This window comes from Lissotriton vulgaris, chromosome 6 (genome assembly GCF_964263255.1).
Source record: "Lissotriton vulgaris chromosome 6, aLisVul1.2, whole genome shotgun sequence".
In the NCBI taxonomy this organism is placed as follows: domain Eukaryota; kingdom Metazoa; phylum Chordata; class Amphibia; order Caudata; family Salamandridae; genus Lissotriton; species Lissotriton vulgaris.
The window spans coordinates 46888511-46909100 of NC_141694.1; the positions used below are offsets into that span (position 1 = coordinate 46888511).

At 47.2% G+C, this 20590-nt stretch overlaps 2 protein-coding genes across 2 annotated transcripts in view; one reads left to right on the top strand and one right to left on the bottom strand.

Annotated features, from left to right (window-relative positions):
* The window catches only part of MDGA1 (MAM domain containing glycosylphosphatidylinositol anchor 1), a 900569-nt gene that overhangs the window by 863885 nt on the left and 16094 nt on the right, over positions 1-20590 (top strand). The gene's annotated exons all lie outside the window — the stretch shown is intronic.
* On the bottom strand, positions 1319-17748 carry LOC147706765 (uncharacterized). Its single transcript, XM_086925085.1, has 2 exons — positions 17669-17748; positions 1319-2423 (listed from the first exon to the last, which is right to left on the bottom strand). The coding sequence occupies exons 1-2, from the start codon at positions 17746-17748 to the stop codon at positions 1319-1321; spliced, it is 1185 nt and encodes a 394-aa protein (XP_086781211.1).

Genomic DNA, 20590 nt, shown 5'->3' on the forward strand with positions numbered 1-20590 from the left:
TCCCCAAGGAAACCAAGTCATTCCCACCCAGGTGGATTATAAGGACATGCGGCGGTGGACCTCTGGCCAGGTAATGTTCCAGGCACCCCCTTAAGTCGTTCCATTTCATCCCCGGGGAGCTCAGCCAAGACACCTGCGTTCGGGTGAGGCCTCTGTTCCAATCCCTGCGGGCCGCCCACTGCTCCAACCTTGCCACGTACGAATGTCCCATCACCCACACACGCCGGCCTGTCGGAGAAAGGAGGACGCCAGTTTGTGAAAGTTTACTTTAATTGTTGGGCACTGCACACGAATGACATTGTAATATACCACTACTATAAAGTTAAAAATGACACTGCAAACAGCGGTCCAAAGAACATATATACAATTTGGTTCGACACCAGTGTCTTCTTGACCTTTTTAGCTTCTCGTAATAAGGGCGACCACTTTCGCCTCTCGTACTAAGGGCGGATATACCGCCGATAACAGTTGGACTGCCAGCGCCCTACCTCCTTGATGCCCTCTGGCGCCATGCCTGCCCTGAATGCCGTAGTCGCTGCTCCAATCCTAAAGGAATGGCTAGAGAACCTCCTCCCACTCCCTGCTATTCCTGATTTAGACAAGGCTGCCCTCATGATGCGATCAAACTGAAACCTGGTCAGGGGCTCTTCATCCCCATGGATTAGGAATAGCCCACACACCGCTGGCCTTATCTTCAGGAACTCCCTGACTGATGTAACCGGGCAGTATCTGGGGTCCCCCAACGCCTGCAACACGGTGGTGGTGCCCCGCCCCGCTTGGTCAGTCTTAGACCTCCGGATACGGAGTGCCAATGCGTCAGTCGCACAAACATCCATCATACTTAGCGCTGCCCCAGTCACATCCATTTTCGACTTGGCCACAAGCTCACTCACCCTAAAAGCCCCGAAGAAAGCTAGGCAGAACGCCGTGGTGAATATTCGCGCCTCAAACGGGGAGCTGGTAACCCAGGGGAGGACGTCTATCATTCGCTGCAGGGAAGGGAAATCTATGGGAGCCCTGTCGTCCGGGATGGGCACCTCCTCCCGAGCCCAACCTCGCAGTGCTTCCCTCACTCTGAAAGACCCAGTGGGATCCTGTCCCCCGTTAAGTCTAGTGTTGTGTCTCAGGGCCGCCAGGTGGCCACATACCCATGAGTGGGTCTTTCCAGCTTCTTTTGTCCAAACCACAAATGTCTCGACTTGCTGTTGAAGCCCCAGGGCCCCTGCTCCAGCCGCCCCAATGACAACCTTAAATGTTTGTAACTGTGAGCTGTATTTCTTTCGGGTGGCTGGGGCCAAGGAATGTTCGCCCATCTTCCTCAGTCGCTCCCCCACTGAAGCAGCCGCCAAAGGGATGCCGGGAATGGTGTCATCGTTGCTTTTGCCTGCGGCCAAGCCTCTCGGAAACGGAGCCACTGAAACCGAGAGAGAGCGTCAGCAGCCACATTCTTTGCCCCAGCAATATGCCGCGCCCTGAACTCCACGTTTCTCTCCAAGCCCCTCCTGACCAGTTCCCTGAGTAAGCTCAGCACCAAGGGGCAGCTGGCGGACAACCCATTGATCCCCTGCACCACTGCCATATTGTCGACCCAAAACACTATCTTCCTGTTGCCCAGCTCTTCGGGCCATAGATGCAGCGCCGCTACAATGGGGAACAGCTCTAGGACAGTTACATTGGCCGTGATACCTTTCTTCCGCCAAGCATTAGGCCATCGCATAGCGCACCATTCATCGCCCAAGATCACTCCAAACCCTTCTCTGCCCGAGGCGTCTGAAAACAGGCAAAGTTCTTGGCTGTCCACCCAGGGGGCCCTCCACATGACTGACCCGTTGAAGTGTTCTAGAAACTCTGCCCATACTGCCAAGTCTGCTTTGAGGCCAGCTCCCAGGCGGAACAGGTGGTGTTTTTTATGCACGCCTGACGTTGCTCTCGCTAACCTGCGGGAAAAAACTCTGCCAGCTGGTATGACCCGAGCTGCGAAGTTCAGCTTGCCCAAGAGGCTCTGGATAGCCCCCAGGGTCGCCTTATCCTTGCCCAGTAAAGCCCGAATTTCCTGCTTCAAACCGCTGACCTTGTCCGCAGGTAGTCTGGATTCACCTTTAATGGTGTCCAGCTCGATGCCCAAAAAAGTCAGTATCTGGGCAGGACCTTCCGTCTTCCCTGGAGCAAGTGGCACCCCGAGGCACCTCGCCATTGTCTCGAAGGCCAGCAAACCTTCAGCACACTCCTGCGTACCTGCCCTGCCATAGAACAAAAAATCATCCAGGTAATGCGTTGCTTGGGTGATGCCGTACTCGCTGTTTAGGACCCATTCTAAAAAGGAGCTGAAGGCTTCGAAGTAGGCACAGGAGACTGCGCAACCCATTGGCATACAGCGATCGAAATAAAATTGACCTTCCCACTTGAACCCTAACAGGTGCTGGCTGGCCGGATGCACGGGCAAGAGGCGAAAAGCTGACTCAATGTCCGCCTTTGCCAACCAGACCCAACCCCCGCCCTTCTGACCATCTCAATCGCCATGTCCAGGGAGCAGTAGGCCACTGAACAAGTCCCTTCCTCCAGCCAGTCGTTAACTGAATTACCCTCGGGGTAGGACAAGTGGTGGATTAGTCGGTATGTTCCTGGCTGCTTTTTTGGTACAACACCCAATGGAGAGACCACGAAATTTTGGAGGGGAGGGGAAGCGAATGGGCCCGCCACCCTACCCAATGTCAATTCCTTGTTGACTTTCGTGCTAACCACCTCAGGGAGGTCCTTGGCAGATTTCAGGTTCTGTGCGTCTCTGCTGATCAGGGGGCCCTTGTAAGGCATCCTGAAACGGTCTATGAAACCCTCAGCTAGCAGGACCCTGTCTTTTTCACGGGGGTATCGCCTGAGTAGTGGCAGCATGTTCTGTATCACAATGGGAGAGGGGCCTTTGTTGCTCGTTATCTCACTGTTGCCATAATCCTGCCTGGGTTGGGGGGGCCTGTCAGTCGAAATGGCGGTCTGGGGGGGGGTGGTTATCTAAACTAGAGGGGTCCCTCTGGTCTGTTAGCCTGGGGGGCGGCGGGCAATCCTTGGGTCGTTGGACATGCGGCTGCTGCATGTTGTCCTCCGCATTTGCTGCAGCTGTGGGCGAACTTGCAAGCCCTCCCCCAAGTGCACGTCCCACTGTTAAAGAGCCTGCAGGTCCCTGAGTTGAATCGCCTAGGGCCCCCTTTCTGATCCCTTCCCCTGTTCCCTCGAAAGGACTGCTTGAAGGGTCGCCTTGGGAACTGCTCCCTTTTCCTGCTCTCTACCTCGCCTTGCGCTTTAAAAGCTGCCTCCTTACGTTCACTGGTGGTCCTACACATGTGCTGTATCAAAAGTTGTATCTCTTTCCCTCGCTGTACCCTCTCTGCCACTCTTGTTCTTCCGCCTCTATGTCCTCTGCCCCCCTCACGCCCTCTTGTTACTTCTTCTTTCCTCTTCTCACCTCCTTCACATTTCCTCTCCACCCCAGCTCCTCTCGCCCCCCCCCCCTTTGTTTCCATTGAGCTGGTCTCACCCCTCCCATTCGGTGCCCTCTAATCCACCACTTCTCCCTTTTTCCCTCCATGGGCCCTGGTCCCTCCTGGACCCCCTTGTGTGGCTCGAGGGCCACAGGACAGGGGTCAGTTGTATGTGAGAAGCGGTGGGCTCACTGTCCCAAACATAGCAAAACATAACACGTGTATTTGTAAAGCGCACAATTACCCATGTGTGTCCTGGCACTGAATAACAGATGTTTATTGTTACTCAACTCAATGGTACTCATTTTATCAACCTCAGATGGATGAAAGACTGAGTGGACCCACCGGGATTCGAACCTGTGACCGTGAGGTCAAACACAGGCCGCTGTAGTGGCTGCTTTAGTCCACTGAGCCACCAGACCCGACTCCAAACCAGGGTGTGAACTGCAGAGTCAGTGGGAGTCGACCCTCACCAACCACAGTGAGCAACAATATCCCCCCTCCATCTTCTCACCCTAGACACCACAGACACCAGATCGATGTAGCGCCTTTATCCGGGTACCTAACCTTCCAGCCACCACGCCGATGTTCATTCAGGGGGAGATGGCAACTACACAACCCCAGCGGACCCCACAGATGCCGGATGCTGCAGCCCAGGCACAGGATGGCTCTGAACTCCCCAAGGGTATTTCTGATGCCAGGCTGTCTAGGATACCCAGTCCACCTCTCCTTGAGGCTACTTGATTATGGGGGCGCCCTACAGCTATGGGTAATCTGAGCAGTCTCTTGGGCAATGAGGTGCAATTCTGTGGGTCACAGTGAGGGAGGTGTTGCTTCTGCTGCCATCTCAATCTCCATGATGCCCACGTCTGGTATGTCTAGACTGGCATCTGGCCTGGCTCCAGGGTGGTATACACCAGGATTGAGCAGGTTCTTGTGCCCGCTCCCTCTGCGACATGCCTCCTGTCCAGCGAGCCCGCAGTCCCGCTACACCCTGCAGCCTTCGGTTTTGTTCCTCCGCTGCTCGTTTTCTTCTCGTTTTTCTGCCTCTTCTCTGCTCGCTCCTGCCCTCTATTTTTCCTCTTGCTGCTCGTTTCTGATCTATATTCTGCCTCTTCTGCTCGTTCTGCCCATTATTTTGCTTCTCTCTCCAAGTTTCTCAACTTTATTTTGCTTCTTTCTGCTTGTTTCTGACCTTTATTCTGATGTTGCATCCATAGCGCCCAGATACCCCTAGTGGTGACAGTACTGCGCTATAACAATGCTGATTGATTGATACCACATACAAAGGGCTTTGGGCAGACTGGGTGCCCTTCCCACCCTATCCTCCCACTGGCTAAATGTGCCCTGCAAGTCAACCAGGCCCAGAGCCCTTTCCTCCTCAAGGATAGTAAATAGTAAAAGGCTCTCGCTCTTGCTCCAGCAGATGGTGTGGAGGACACTCATCAGCTTGGGCTAAAAAGTGCAGAGCTTTTCTGCTCCTATCCAGAGACAGCTTAACGCCGCACAACTAACTATCCTGACAGCTCTTGGCATTCATTTGGAGCAAGATTCAATAACTCTCGGGGAACCATATTGATGTATAGGGCTTCTTGTCCTTTTTTTCTTAAGAGCTGTAGAGAGCTTTGATATGTGACTTTGCAGACTCTTGCTGTACGTGTGATGAGTCTGGGAATATGCCTCTTTTTCCCAGAGCCCGTGACCCCGCATGTTGTTACAACGCAGTTGTTACAATGACCACGTTGTAATAACGCATACCATTACCCAGCAAGTCATAACAACGACTTGCGGAGGGTGGCGCTGGATGTTGGAATAGTATAATTTACTATTCCAGCTCTAGTCTGTGTGGACACTAGGGAAGGTGTTGGATTTTAAACCCAACACTTCTCCCCCCCCCCCTCCTCAAGTTGTTGGTATGACTTGCGGGGTAATGGTATGCAATGTAACAATGCTGTTTTTGTAAGGACCACGTTGTAACAACATGTGGGCTCACGGTTTCGTAGTCAGGGTTGTTGAACGAGTCTGGAAGTTTTGTGGGCTGACTGGTTCCTGGAAGGAAAGGAGACACCCTCCCTCTGTGAGCCTATTATTGTGTTGGGGGTCCTTTTTAGGGCTCGCCTGCTGATGCGCTTGCGCATAGCTGGCGAAGCTCTATAGTGGCTTATCCAGAGTTTAACCACTGGCGATTCCACTGGCGATTCCATGCAGTGCATGTGCTTTTTAACTCATTGCGCAAGCGCAATCAGTTAAAATGCGCGTGCACAGCATCAAATCGTCAGCTTGGTGCCGCCAGCAGCTCTTCCCGCTCCGCCCCTGCTGCATCAAAGGCTTTGCGCTCTGCCTCAGCCCAGCCATTCTCCTACCCTAATTGCCCCCTGCTGCATCAAAGGCTTTTTCACGGCTGGCAGGCCGTGCTTTCAGTTTCAAGGCCGCCAGGCCGTGTCTCTCGTTTCTGCCGCGCTGCGCCAATGCTTGTTTTACATTTGCATCAGTTAAATATTTTTTTGCATGAATTTTCTTTGACCAACGTTTGTAATGAATTTGTATCAGTTATAGCGTACACTGGTGTTTTTTTTTCTTATTATTGTGACTCTACTTTCCAAAACAAATGTCCGTATGAGAACCAGTAGCTTAGTTGCGTGAAGGGAAGGGTGTCCTCTGATGCACATACTGGGCCAGGAAAGTAGGAATTGGAAAGGGAAACGCTGAACATGTCAAGTCTGAAACATTGATGCACTGAACGCACTCAAAGCTGTCTTGCTGTAAGGTCTCAATCTGTAGCCTTCTACAGGGAGCCCCATAATAGGAAAAACCTCTAATCGGCACACAAACGTGCACGCTGTAGCAGTCCTATATAGAGCTTTGCATTTCAACCGCCATTTGACGGCAATATAGGCATAGAGCACTAAATGGAAACACTGCCATGGCAACCCATGCTTGCTGCAGGATGTAGGTGTTTGTGCTGTGATCATGTGGGCTTCTTGAATTTCGGCGACTCGACACAGAGGAGATCTTGAAAAGTAGAGGCTTGCTAACATTGTGTGTCCTCCGTGGGAGTGAAGCGGTTGTCGGTGTTGCATTTATTTAAGAGTGTGGGGTGCAGTGCTGTTCTTTCAGAGCGGACATGGTATACACGATCGCCTGTGCCCTGTGTTTATATATGAAAGGATGTGTGACTTCTGGCTAACAATGGCTCATGTTCGTGTTGTAAAACTCATCCACACATGGCTCTTCAAACAAGCCACTGGAGCCCGTCCTGTATTTTTTTCGTTATCTCGTGACTTTTGGTTTGGAACAGGCGTTCAGCGAGGCGTAGGAAGTGACCTGTGTCTTGTTCACCAAATTTTAGAAGCACAGCAGCCCACACACAGTTGCATATGTAAAGTTGTCACATGCACATCCGGCAGCCATCTACTTTAGTATATACAGTGCAGTAATACCACCGCTGTACATTTCATTGACACTTCAAATAAAGCACAGAGGATCACGCCTGCGGCGTTCATGCAGTGCCATTGTAGGGTAAGAGACTTCCACAGACCAGGATCTCCTGTTTGTATCCGCCTGTGCTGCATAACTAAAAGTTAGGGGTGGATTTAGCTCAGATGCTTGCCAGCTCGGAGCTCTTTGTGATCGGAATTCCCCTTTTTTTTGCTCACAGCTTTCAAACCATTCAGGAGCTGACCACCGATACAAAGGGTCTCCCGTGCTTTAGAATAATATAATACTGAGCATGCACAAACGCAAGGACTCTCAAAGTCCACATTCCTGCACAATTATTATTTATTTCTTCGGTCCTTTAGTTTGACCCGCCAATTATACCTTTTTATCTCGTTTAACCCCCTGTCCGTTAGCAGTGGATTGTCGAATTCCAAATTTGTCAGCTGTGCATTAAATTAAAAGCATTGTTATTTGTAATATAAATAAATCTAAGTCATGTAAATACAAAACATGTTGTATTACAAATGCTATAGGTGTCACATTTACGAAAGTTATAACTATTGGCATTGTAAATGACAAAGCTATTAATTTAACTATTTGAAAAAATAACACATAAATAAAAAAAAAATTATAAGACCAATAGCTCAAACTTTCCTTAATGCGAGCCCTATTGCATTTCCAATGCTTGTTGTATAGTAGTGCTTCTTCATTGATGTGACTTCTTGTACCTATGCTGTTTCCGTGGTTAGCTTAGGAGACCTTCTGTGTAGCCTTGCAGGTCTTGATTTGTGTTCTGAGTGCAGGAGACTTGCAGGCTGTGCCCTGGCTCCTGTGTGAGAGAGAAGGGGGCGCACTCCTCTTCCATCAACTGATTGCAGGGAGGTCCACACCTTTCCATGTCTCGCTACAGATAGTATTAGCCGTCTGGCGAGAACTATTGTAACTACTTCACAGCACACACCTCATAGCACACACATGCATGAAAATTTATATACAGAAAGGGGTATTTGGTCACCCTCTTCAGCCATTCAATCAATCAGGCGTTTGTTACGCACGACTACTCACCCATAAGGGTCTCAAGGCGCTGGGGTGAGGGGAGGAGGGAGATAGCAGGCTCCAGTCCATCAAGGGTGGGGGGATTTGTCGAAGAGCCAGGTTTTGAGGTTTCTTTCGAAGATGGGGAGCGTAGTTGTCTGTCTGAGGTGAAGTGGCAGGACGCTCCAGGCTCAGGCCGCGAGGAAGGAGAAGGAGCGGTCTCCCGATCTGGTCTTTCTGGTGCAGGGGACCACGGTGTAGGAGAGCTGGGCAGATCGTAGGATCCTCTGGGGTGCTTGGAATATGAGTTGGCTGCTCAGGTATGCTGGTCCAGTGTCGTGGAGGGCCCTGAGGGCGTGGGTGAGCTTCTTGATGGTGACTCTAGCTTCGATGGGGAGCCAGTGGAGTGTGCGCAGGTGCTGGGAGATGTGGGAGTGTCTTTGCAGGTCGAGGACCAGTCTTGCGGCGGCGTTCTCGCTGGTTTAGGTGAACCTCCTTTAAAGCATTGGCTGGAAGGGCAGTCCAAAGCTGCTTGGATCCACCAACAGCATGTCATGGATGGTTACAAGTGAACAAAGTAGTCCCTTCTTTGTTACTGCTTCAGGGTGCACATGGCAAGACCTGAGCTCCTGCCAGCTCTCCTTTGCGAATGCCTTCCATTCATTGGTTGACTAAACGGGGTGTACGCCCTTAACTAGTGCACCCACTTCCTCGTCTAGCTTCACAGTGTTCATCAAGAGCCCATAACTGTGTAAGTCACAAGACGTGACCTCCCAACTTCTGCCAACTCCTAAAATGCCTGAGCAGTGGAGTGGTACAACATTCCATCTGCTTATCATCCGCTTGCAGGGCAGAAGGAGGATAGTTAAGAACACTAGAGCAACATGCTAAAAAATGACTGCACTTTATCCAACGTTTATGGTCTATTTATTTTGGAGAATTCTGGGTGCCAGGAACCTGAAGTCAGATACCCCTAGACTCCCAAGGGCTATGCCCAAAACTTTGCAACAAAACACAATGGTTCAGCACTCCTCCACAATAAGCAATAACAGTGATATTCAAAATAATGATTTAAAGAATCAGTTCAGTAGGACTTAAAGTTTTTCTTTTATTCAAAATCTTCATACAAAGCGTAGCCAGCGTGTTTCGTCCAGAGGACTTCTTCTGGGCAAAAAGTACGGAGACTATGTTGAGTATGTTCCAGAAATATATTATTCCAAACTTCCAGTGTGTGTGACAATAATCACCTTATTTTTAATAGAACAGGCCAATCCTTCAAATTTGCATATTCATCTTTATTGATAGTCAGGAAGGATCATTTTGTGGCGTCTGTATTCGCCGGTATTTAAGCAGTGCGTCACCTCAACCCCGATGTCGGCTTCGAATTGTGGATGTACTTTTTGCCCTGAAGAAGTCCTCTGGACGAAACGCGTTGGCTACGCTTTGTATGAAGATTTTGAATAAAAGAAAAAGAAAACTTTAAGTCCTACTGAACTGATTCTTTAAATCATTATTTTGAATATCACTGTTATTGTTTATTGTGGAGGAGTGCTGAGCCATTGTGTTTTGTTAGAAGGAGGGTAATGGTTTCGCTGGTAGGCACCGGGGGAGAGTCCTAATGTATGCCAGGGATAGATCAAAGGCATAACCATGCCACCTCATTACCCAGAGAGCGAAGCCGCAGGAGGTGGGTGCTCGGGAGCACAAGAACACCTTTTAGGTACTCTGCTGCCAAGAATCACTCAAACTGTACTGATGTCACTCCTTAAGCTATATTGCCAAAGCTGATAGGTCGACATTATTATGTTCCTTCCTTGATGTGGGGTTGCTAGGTAATGGTGCGAGGGCTTCAATCCAGCATTGGAATGTAGTTACTGGGTGTGAGTAGATTACAGCTGGATAGAGAGATGAGTAGAAGAGATGGGCTGTGCGGCTCCAGACAATAAACGTGTGTACTTGTATTGATGTCCTGTTGTTTGTACACAACTATGATTGTCTGAAGCCTGACCCACGCGAGTATTTTAAGGAACCTGGTGCAGCCAAAGTCTGCATCAGGAAATTGTACGGTGCACATAAGAAACTATGCACTTTTGGTCAGATTAATTTGAACACTGAAGAGGAAATAAGAGCTGGTGTTCATGGAAACTGTTTGCATCTCTGGATGATTTAATTGCACCTCGAGCCTCTGTTAGGCTTTGCAATTCCAGTTAATGGCAAAACAGTGTCAGCTGTGAACAGTCGGAAACAATCTGAGGCAACGGGAATTGATACACTGGCTTTGGGAGTTTTGCAACCTACACGTGGTGCAGCTACTAAGCTGGATTTTATTTTAACCAACTTATTGGTGATGTCTTGAAACTCAACGCATGTTGTACTTTCTTTTGAATATCAACAAACGATAACCTCTTTGTGTTCGTTTGAAACATTAGCGAGTTGCCTTTTAGACTCAGCCGTCTTAGAGCCATATGTATGAACACATTTTCCCATAGACACAGAATGGGTGGAAACCTTCGATACATCTGCCCTTCGTTCCGAGAATCCCCGTGCTGCCTCCTGATACTGCCATCCTTGTGCCTGGTTTTCCGCCCTTTCGCAGCCGGAGATCCAGCTGTGAGTTCATCAGTAGCTTCAGGCGTCATCATACGTATGTCCACGCATGCTCAACTGACGTAAGGTTTTGGTACAGTACATGACTGTACGTGATGCCATTTTGGGAAATCTTCCCATTCTGTCACAGCAGCACTTCGGCATATCGGAGCGGCACTGTTGTTTGCAACAGTTATTGGGGCACTAAGTCGGAAAAACAAACAACAGAAGTAGGTTTTTTTTCTAATTTTCTAAAATGTACTATTTGACTGAAGAATTCTATGGGCATATTATCAACAACGAGCGATATTTATTGCTAAATAAGCTTAGCGAAATTATTTCTATCGCCGGATTTTATCGCAGAGATAACGTGCTATTAGCAACGTTCATCTCAAATGCGATAACATTTCCGGCGATAGCGGCTTAATGTGTGAATATCGCTGTAAATCCAGCCATATTCAGGCATTAACGCCAATAGGTTCTTAACCTGAATTTCCACCTCCCATTGGATATACAGGTTAAGATCTGGTCTGAGCAGGCGTTCATTTTCTGCAATATTTGCGCTTAGCCGAATTTTTTTTATCACTACGCCTGCGTTGATAATAGGCGATAGCGATGTTAGCGACTGCTTGCTTTCAGTCGCTAACAGGTTGGGTACGCCCACTTTGCATGTCATTAGCGATAAATATCGTTGACATGCAGAGCGGCCCCAAACCGCTCGCTATCACCTCAAAGCTATTGCTAACTGATGTTAGCGACAGCTTGCTAATAGGGTGATGAAATTATCGCCGCTTTGCGGCCGTATCGATAATTTCATTTTGCCTGCCTTGGTAATATGCCCCCTAGTGCAGCTGTATCACAGCGCTGCATGAATGCTGACTACACTACTCCAAGACTAATTTAAGATTTAGCTTTGTGAGTTCTTCAGTTCATCCGAGTTTGATGGAAATTATGGCTACACAGAGCTTTTCCATTTCTACACCTCATGCTTTCTGGCCTTCAGGATGCGAACCCTCTCTCAAGTGGGCAGAATAGAAAGATTATTTCCTGAACTATATTGCTGCTATAGATGAATCTGAAAAAATGCCAGCGGTACAAAAGAAAATAATTTTATTACATTCCCTTTGTCCATATGGATTGAAAGTGTATAATCAAATGTCTAAAGCTCCTGTCTTTTGAGATTGCAATATCTTACTAGCGGCATTAAAGGATCTTGACGCGTATTTTGCAACTAAAGTGTGTATTGGCGTAATGAGGTATAAATATCTCCAGCGCAAGCAAAATGAGGGAGAGTCTTTGCATCAGTTAGAGACAAGTTAGTTATGCATACTATCAACCAAGCCTTGCAAGAGAGGTTATGGGCTCCGTCCATCATCTCCTTGTGTTTGCTTTGTTCGCCCTAGGTTGGCCGGGTATGCCCAGATGTGGATCCCTTGCTCACTTTGCTACTGGATTCAAGATAGCCTGGCTGATGAGGGCTGTTACCCCGAAACCGGTCCCAGGATGCTTGTTTCCGGTCCAGGGAAGACATGGCTTAGCAGTTCGGGCTGGACTCTTCCCATTAGGTACAGGGTCAAGACTGATTTGCATATAGCTGGGTCTGAACTGGGGTGGCAAAGTGAGCTAAAGAACAATGATGGATTCAACGCAGATCTGTGACTGGGGATGAGTGTCTGAACTTTTTCAGCGCTCTGTCCATCATCTCCTTGTGTTTGCCCATGGTGATTTCCCCCCTTGATAATGTCATAAATATTGTGTGCAAGGGTGAACTATTGGGAAGATGTGCTACAAAGTTTTTCATTAAAGGGAAAGAAATTGAGGTTCTTACCAAAATCAATGCAAAATCCACAATTAAGTCCTTCAATGCTTATCCTAAATCTAATGCTAATGTCTGAGGTCAGAGGAAGTTGTTATAAGTGCAAAAGCAGGAACCATTTGACGTATAACAAGAATTGCCTGGCTTTCAAACACAAATGAAACAGCTGTGGTATTATTGGGCGTTTTGCCAAAGTGTGAAAGAAAAAGAGAAGTGGTGTGAAATGCACACATGAGGATGGAGGGCAAAACAATGAAGAAAAATTGGTGTACAACTATGACAGATCTGATGCTCTGAATCCCTCCAACAAGCTGATTCTCAACATAGGAGGAGAAGTCACCCTGAATAATCCTTAATGCATGCTAAGTGTGGTTGGCGTTGGAATCGAAATGTTGGCTGGTTCGGGCTCAGCATATACCTTTATTAATGATGCTCTGTGGAGGAGCAAATTTGTTGGAAGGGTTGGAGGAAGTTTATGTGAACTGGGTATACAACCTCAGGGTTATTCTGGAGAAAAGATCGATATGTTAGGGTAAAGATGGTTTACATGTAAATTCAGAGGAAAGAGTGCATGTGCAAAAGAAGGTCCACCTGTTTTAGCTTGGGTTGATCAAGGTAAATGACATACCATTTTGTACCCCAACAGCAACAACCAAGTTGAAGTTGTGGATGAGGTATTGAATGCTGGTAACACAGTGTTGCGACAGTTTCTGAAGGTGTTCAGTGCAACCTTAGGAAACCTGAAGGATTTTGAACACCGGATTGTTCTTAAAGGTAGTTCTGAACCTAAAGCGCATAAAGTTAGGAACATCCCTTTTATGCTATGAGGAGGGATCCCCTGAATTAGAGAGGCTTGTTCTATTGGGGTTATGAAGCCTATTGAATGTTCTGAAGGGTTTCTTCGTTAGTTATGGCACAACGTAGCAACGGAAAGATTCGCCTATGTGTGGATTTGCCCCATCTCGACAATAATATTGAGATTGACCCTATTTCTGTTGGCAAAGCTTAATGGGATGGTGAGTAGTTTAAAAGGTGCTAAATTATTTTCCTCTATTGATTTGTCGGCCGCATACCACCAGATTTCCCTAAAACCGGATTCAATGAAATACACGGCTTTTATTACACCATTTGCCAGACGTCCATGGCCACTGTCTTTCAGAGACTAATGTTTAATCTCTTTAGATAAGAACCTGGAATTAGATTTTTCCAGGATGATATTCTGGTGTTTGGGGAAGATAGAAATGTTCACAATGCCAGGTTAAGGAAAGTCAACAATGGTCTCACTGTAGAACATGCCAAATACAATTTTGCTGTAGTATCATACTTGCGGTATGAGATCGGGTTGGAAGGTTTTAAACCTAAGGCTTCTGTAGTCAATGATATCAAAGAAGCTCCCTCTCCAAGTTGTAAGGACAAGTTTAGGTCCTTCTTAGGCCTGATGAAATTTGTTAAAAATGTTTTCCAAATTTTGCAGCAAGGAGTTTCCATATGAGACAATTGTTAAAAAATAAGGTGACGTTTGAATGGTCTACCTCTTGCTGGAGGAATTTGAGTTGATCACTTCGCCCATCGACAAGGTGCAAGCTTTTCAAATGTTTTGGCCCTCATTTGGACAGTTGTATCACTACCGATGCCAGTGGAAAGGGGATTGGAGCTGTTTTATCCCAAAGAGACAAGTATGGAAAGGAATTTATTGTTTCCTTTGCCTCTCTGGCATTAACTCCAACTGAAGAAAAATATCTTGCAATTGAGAAGGAAACCGATGCAGGTAAGTGGGCTTTAAACCACATTAGAGCTTTTGATGAAGCGCTGAAACAAGTTAGTGAGTGCATTCAGTGTAATTGGGCTAACAAGAAGACATTTAGGGGTCGATTATGATGGCGGACTGACCTGAGTCCGTCCGCCACCATAGAGTAGGAGGGACCGTCCGCAGGGGCACCGGCGGTCCCTCCGTGCAAATTAGGATGTGACCGCCACCCTGGCGGTCACATCCTGTATTTTTATCATTGCGGCGGCTTCAAGCAGCACCCGCCGCAATGATAAAAATGTGAGTTGTGCATTTGCATGCACAAAGCGGCAGGCACCTCGCGGTGCCTGCCGCTTTGTGCAGGCAAATGCAGGGGGGTACCATAGGTACCCCCCATGTGCACCCCCGCCCCCCCTTCACCCCTGGGGGCCCGCAACGGGCCCCCAAACACGAATCCGTATGCCTTTACACGGCGGAAATGCCGCCGTGTAAAGGCATCTTTCCGCAGACATCATAATATGGCTGGGGGTGTCTGATAGACACCGCCAGCCATGTTAAAGCTTTTCCGCCGCGGTCGGAAGGCGACCGCGGCGGAAAAGCTGCGGACTGAAAAACGATCCCCCAGCCATCCTAATCTGGCGGGGGGACTTTTTCAGTCCGCAGCGGTTTTCCCGCATCCTCCGGGCCGGCGGTGGCTTCCGCCGGCCCGGAGGATGCGGGAAAACCGCTATCGTAATCAGGCCCTTAGTTCCGAATTCAGACCTTTTTGGGAGGTTAGGTCGCAACTGACTGTGGATAATGATACTATCTTGAGAGGGGACAGAATTGTTCCTCCTCAGGGTTTATGTAAGTCGATATGTCCTAATGGCCATTTTGGAATTGTAAGGACAAAGAATGTGGTGAGAGATCTGTTCTGGTGGCCAGGGGTGGATGCTGAAAATGAGAGGTAGGTGATGAATTGTAAGACTTGTATTTCTGCATATAGAACATTACAAACCTTGCGAGCGCCAATGTCTGAGGGCTGCCTTCCTAGATATCCATGGGATTCTGTCGCCACTGGCCTTTTTGGTCCAGTTGGTGTGGACCAAAGGTATGTTATAGTGCTTTTGAATTTGTTTTCAAGATGGTAAAGTTGGTTGCGAAAATTGATAGAGGCTTTGTGTTAGAGTTTATGGATAAGGTATTTGTCTCAGAGGGCTTACCAAATTCTGTGCTTAGTGACAACGGTGTAAAATTCATGTCGATATGTAGCAAAGGATTACTTCAGGAAGGTGGGACACAGAATTACTTCCTTGTGTAATTCCATTGGAAGTGGTGGTGTTGTGAGTTTTAACCAAGTTGTCAAGGGGGTCATGCATTCTGCATTTTTGAATAGTGTGCATTGTGAAGTACAATTGTGTAAGACTGTTTGGGCATACAGATGAATAAAAATTATGCTACTGGATTATCTCACTTTGTGATTATCAGAGGGGGTAACCCAGGTCAAAATATAATCCTGGTTGGCTGCATGATACTGGAATTTAACACTGGTCTTTGGAGTCAGTTCAAAGTAGGTTGATGGAAAGGCATTCTAAAATAAGAGTATTATGAAGAGAAACATGGAGTCAAGCTGGTCTGCATTGAAGTAGGAGACTGGGTTCATTTAAAGAGGCCTGGCAAAGTCAAGAAGGGAGATAGTCAATTTTGCGAACCAAAGGAGGTGGTGGAGGTTAACCACAATACTGTTAGAGTTAGGAGTGGAAAAGTTTGGAATTTGATACAAGTTGCTTTAGGTTTCAAGGAGGTGTAGAAAGAGTTTCCTACATGTAGTTTTGATAATATTTGGTGGTTGCAATCAGATGTTAATCTAGATGTTCATCTAGATGGAGGGGAGAGGAGTGTAAGCAGGGATGGTGATACGGAAGTGGATGGTGTTGAACAGAAAGTTGTGGATGGTCAAAACAGCCAGGACGTTTCTTTGGAGGTAAGTGAGGAAGTTGTGGATGGTCAAAACAGGCAGGAAGTTTCTGTGGATGGATGTGGGATGGATGTGGGAATGGTGTAAGAAATGAGGGGACGAGAACAAGAAGACCTCCTAAATGCTTGGCAGATTATGCATGTGAAGCTGTAGATGCTCATGTTTCTAAATGATATTGTTGTTATTTTAGATTGTTTCCTTTTGGATCATTTATTTGTTATTAGAATTCCATTGCATAATGCTGTAATATAAATGATGTCCAGTTGTCCAGGTGTAGATTAAGTAAAATGGTTTATTAAGTAGTTACAATGACGAGCATCACCTGCAGCAGCCTTCCTGCTGCCCAGCCCACACTCCAACTGACTCTCACAGACATCCAACATTCCACCACACTCACACTGGCTGATCAACAGGTACATCACATTACCTTGTACAAACGTGGTGTGGTGCACTCCCCAGATGTCTTTTCCAATAAGTAAGACTGTCCAATCCCTTTACGTAAGGCAATCTTTTATTTTAAACGTCATCAGACAACATGAGCTCCAGCCAACATGTTTCGTTAAATAAGGATTGAACTTCATCAGGGCACAAAGTAGCTAAAAGCTTAGTGGAGATCTGTGATTCCTGGTTCCCCAATTGCTACGAATGAATGTAAATAGCATGATGCGTCGATGGTTCTATAGTGTCATTGTAGAAGAAACATAATATTCGAAGTGCATTGTACTGCGTCGGGTTAGGACCTCCTTGATAAGGGCATGGTTCATGAACCTTGTGCACAGTGCGTGGAGACGGCTCCTTCCCGGGTCCAAAGTTGAAGTCACACATTACCTTGTATAGAATTCAATGTATCACCTTGTATAGAACCTTTAATGTTTATCTTGGTTTTGTTCTATTGTGTTTTTTCTAATGAAAAGAGGGGGATGTGTCATGTTCCTTCCCTGTTGTGGGGTTGCTAGGTAATGGTGTGAGCATTATGTGCCAGCATTGGAATGTAGTTACTGGGTGTGAGTAGATTACAGCTGGATAGAGAGATGTGTAGACGTGATGGACTGCGTGCTCCAGACAACAATTGTGTGTGCTTGTATCGATGCCCTGTCTTTTGTACACAACAGGCAGCATTTTCAGTTTCAAGCCAGGCCTAATGGCTCTGGCAGTGCTTGTGGAAAACAGCAAGCACTGTTGGCTTTCCCAATGCTTGTTAACATCTCTTTCCCCTTCTATACTGTTTACCGCTCCACCTGCTCTCTTTCTGCCTGTGAAGATCAGACCCCCTCCTGTGTCTGTCTGTGCTGCCAGCTAATGCAGCAGTTTGTATGTAAAGGAGGCTGGCACAGTGTCAACCCTCCCTGGAGTGACAGAGGAGAATGGCACTCGGGGGACTCTGTCTCTCTTCAGGCAGTCTTTCCAGAAGGTGGTTGTGATGCTGTTAAATATGTCGCGCTGCTTGTAAGCCAACCTGTCAAGGAGAAGCTAGTTTAACACCTTTTTTTCTGCTCTGGAATATGATTTCAGGTTATGTGTATGAATTTAAAATGGCAAACAAGTGCTGCTCTGCTGACATTAAAATCACTCCTCGGTGGAGCAGACCTTGTTGTTTGTTGTCTCGAGATACTCACCTGGGGGCTTGCGGTAGCTTTTCATTGGCAGTGCCAAGGTCGCCTTGTCTAGCATTGGCATCGCTTGTGCTGCTTTCCATACCATGAGACTGCTGCAGCGGCTTCCTGTGGCGCTGGCAGGGGTAGGCCTGTTTAGTCTGACCTTGGCAGTGCCAATGGTGCCTTTTTGATCATTGATGTATTTGTTTACATATTTTGAAAGTGCTTTATTTTGCCTTTGGCTATGTCAAGGCGCTTACAATAATGACTAAAATACAGATTAGTGGAGGGAAGGGAGCGTGGATACTCTTCCGGCTCAGACCCCGTTCCCTATGAAATCAGTTTTCAGAAGGTACCTGAGTTGCTTGTGATTGGCTTCAGATCTTAAGATAGGGCCAAGAGGGTTCGAAGGGCATTGCGAACCCTAGGACCTGTATAGGGCTCTTCCTCTCTGTTTCACCCACTTGGGAGTTCAGATGGCCGGTTGCTGAGTGAAGGTTTGTGGTTTGGGGATATTGAGGTGTCAGCGTTTGCAGGTTTTGTGGCCTTTGCGCCAGAATCCTTTCTGAATGCTGCAGTGCATCATAACTTTGATGCCAGCATCTTCTGGAAGCCAGTGGAGTGGAAACCATAACGCTGGGTTTGATATAGTATACAAACTGTGATGGATGGAATTCTGGAATCAATCTCAGCTATTTGCAAATCAGTCTTGATCCTGCTCTAATGGGAACAGTTCATACTAAACTGACAAGCCAGGTCCACCCTGAACCAGAACACAAGCAACCGAGGACCGGTTTTGTTGTTGTTTTAGGCTCATCAGCTGGGTATATGTTGGTTCTAGGGGCACACTGTGCACAGGACCCACGTCGGGGCATACCTGTCCCACATAGGATGACACAGTAAAGTGTACAAAAAGTGATGAATTGACGCATTCCATCCATCAATTTTTTGCATACTTTTGGGTTCGATATGGTGGCGCCTACAGAAGTTTAAACACATTCTGGCTGCCTCCTTCTGTTGTCTGTATGGCTTGGCAAGGAGTTCTTCAGGGAGACGAGTGTAGATTATATTACAATAGTTGAAAACAGAAGTTATCGGCCCCATGTGAGTTACAAATCCACAGGAAACCACAAATCTGGAGTGTTCTAGCAGGACAGTTAACTTGCTGAAAACATTCCCTTTGTTTGTTAAATTTTGTGAATTTCCATACATTTTTTCAATATTATGCTTTCAATGTGAAATGTGCTTTGCGGGCATCTCGTGTGACTTTTCCCATGCGAGCGTGTGCTCCATTTCAATCAATCAGTATTTGTAATGCTCAGCATTGTCACCTTTAGGAGTACCTGGGCACTGGTTCTCCGTCGAAGAGCCAGGTCTTGAGTCGCTTTCTGAAGTCTAACAGCGAGGGGACTGTACGTAGCTGGAGGGGAAGGTTGTTCCAGGTCTTGGCTGTGATGTAGGAGAAGGAGTGTTCGCCGCTGTAGCTGCGACGGATGCAGGCGTTGTGTGTGAGGGCGAGTGAAGAGGAGAGGAGGTGTCTAGAGGGATGGTGGAAGTTTAGTCGGTGGCTGATGTAGACAGGTTCTAGGTCATGAAGGGATTTGTAGGCGTGATGGAGGATCTTGAATTTGCATCTCTTCTGGATGGGGAGCCAGTGGAGGTCTCTCAGGTGGGGGCGAGGAGGGTTCATTTGGGGAGGTTCAGGATGAGTCTTGCTGTAGCTCTCTGTATGCTCTGGAGTATTCAGAGGAGCTGGGTGGAGATGCTGGTTTATACGGCATTGCCGTAGTCGAGGCGGCTGGTGACGAAGGCCTACGTGGCGGTCTTTCTGGTTTTGGTTGGGATCCATCTGCAGAATCTGCGGAGCATGTGAAGTGTGTGGAAAGCAGGGGGAGGCGACTGCGTTGATTTGTCGTTTCATGATCAGTTGACTGCCGAGGATGATGCCGAGGTTGCATGCCTGGTCCGTGGGTGTGGACGTAGGTGCGAGTTCTGCAGGCCACCAGCTGTGGTCCCAAGTAGAGGACTTTTTCTGAAGATCAGAAATTCAGTGTTTTCAGAGTTGATTTGGAGGCAGTTGTCTCTCATTCATTTGGCTATGTTGGTCATGACATTTAACAAAGTTAAGATAGCAAGTCGTAACTGACTCATGCAGATAAGTCTCTTATATAAAATTATACAACATTTCCTAAACGTTTGCCTAACACTGAATTCTGGCATTGTGATGGTGCCACAGATGCAAAGTCTCTCGTGTTGGTTTTGCTCTGTGTGATACATTTACAAATCAACAACGAAAAGTAACAAAACCTTACAGAAGGGATTACACCGTAATATATTATGACACAACAATTCATGCCCAAAATACTCCTAAACTAAGGCAACATCTTTGAGTCTCATAGAAACTGTTAACAGTCTGATATCATTTGTCTCCCCCATTTAAAGCTGAAGGGCATTTACTTCTCGTCCAATTCAAGTCTATTCATTTCTTTTAGTGATGATTCATTAAAATCCTTACAATATAAATTGTAATGATGAAGGCCATGCTTTAAAATGATTGAGCAGTTGATTTTGTCATCTATTCCAATAAACCCCCACCATGTAAGGGGCGGAGGTGCACGTACATAGTGCATCAGGACTCAAATGCCCAGCATCTCACTTGGAGTGCTTAGCTGATGGCCCCGGTGCTGTGAAGTGCCAGGCTTGTTATTCCCCAGGCACGGAGTGTTGCTCCCTGTCACACCTGGGGAGTTGAGACTCCACTGATGCTTGCCTGCAGGTGCACACATGCAAGTGTAAAACGAGTGACCTGAGAAGCTTCCTTCTCGGTTGTAAGAGGGCTGGGCATGTGCATAAAATGTGAATTACCGTCTCTTGTTTATATCGACATAACGTAAGCAGCAGCTTCAGTTTTTCGGCTGCTCTTCCATGAACGAATGAGGCTTT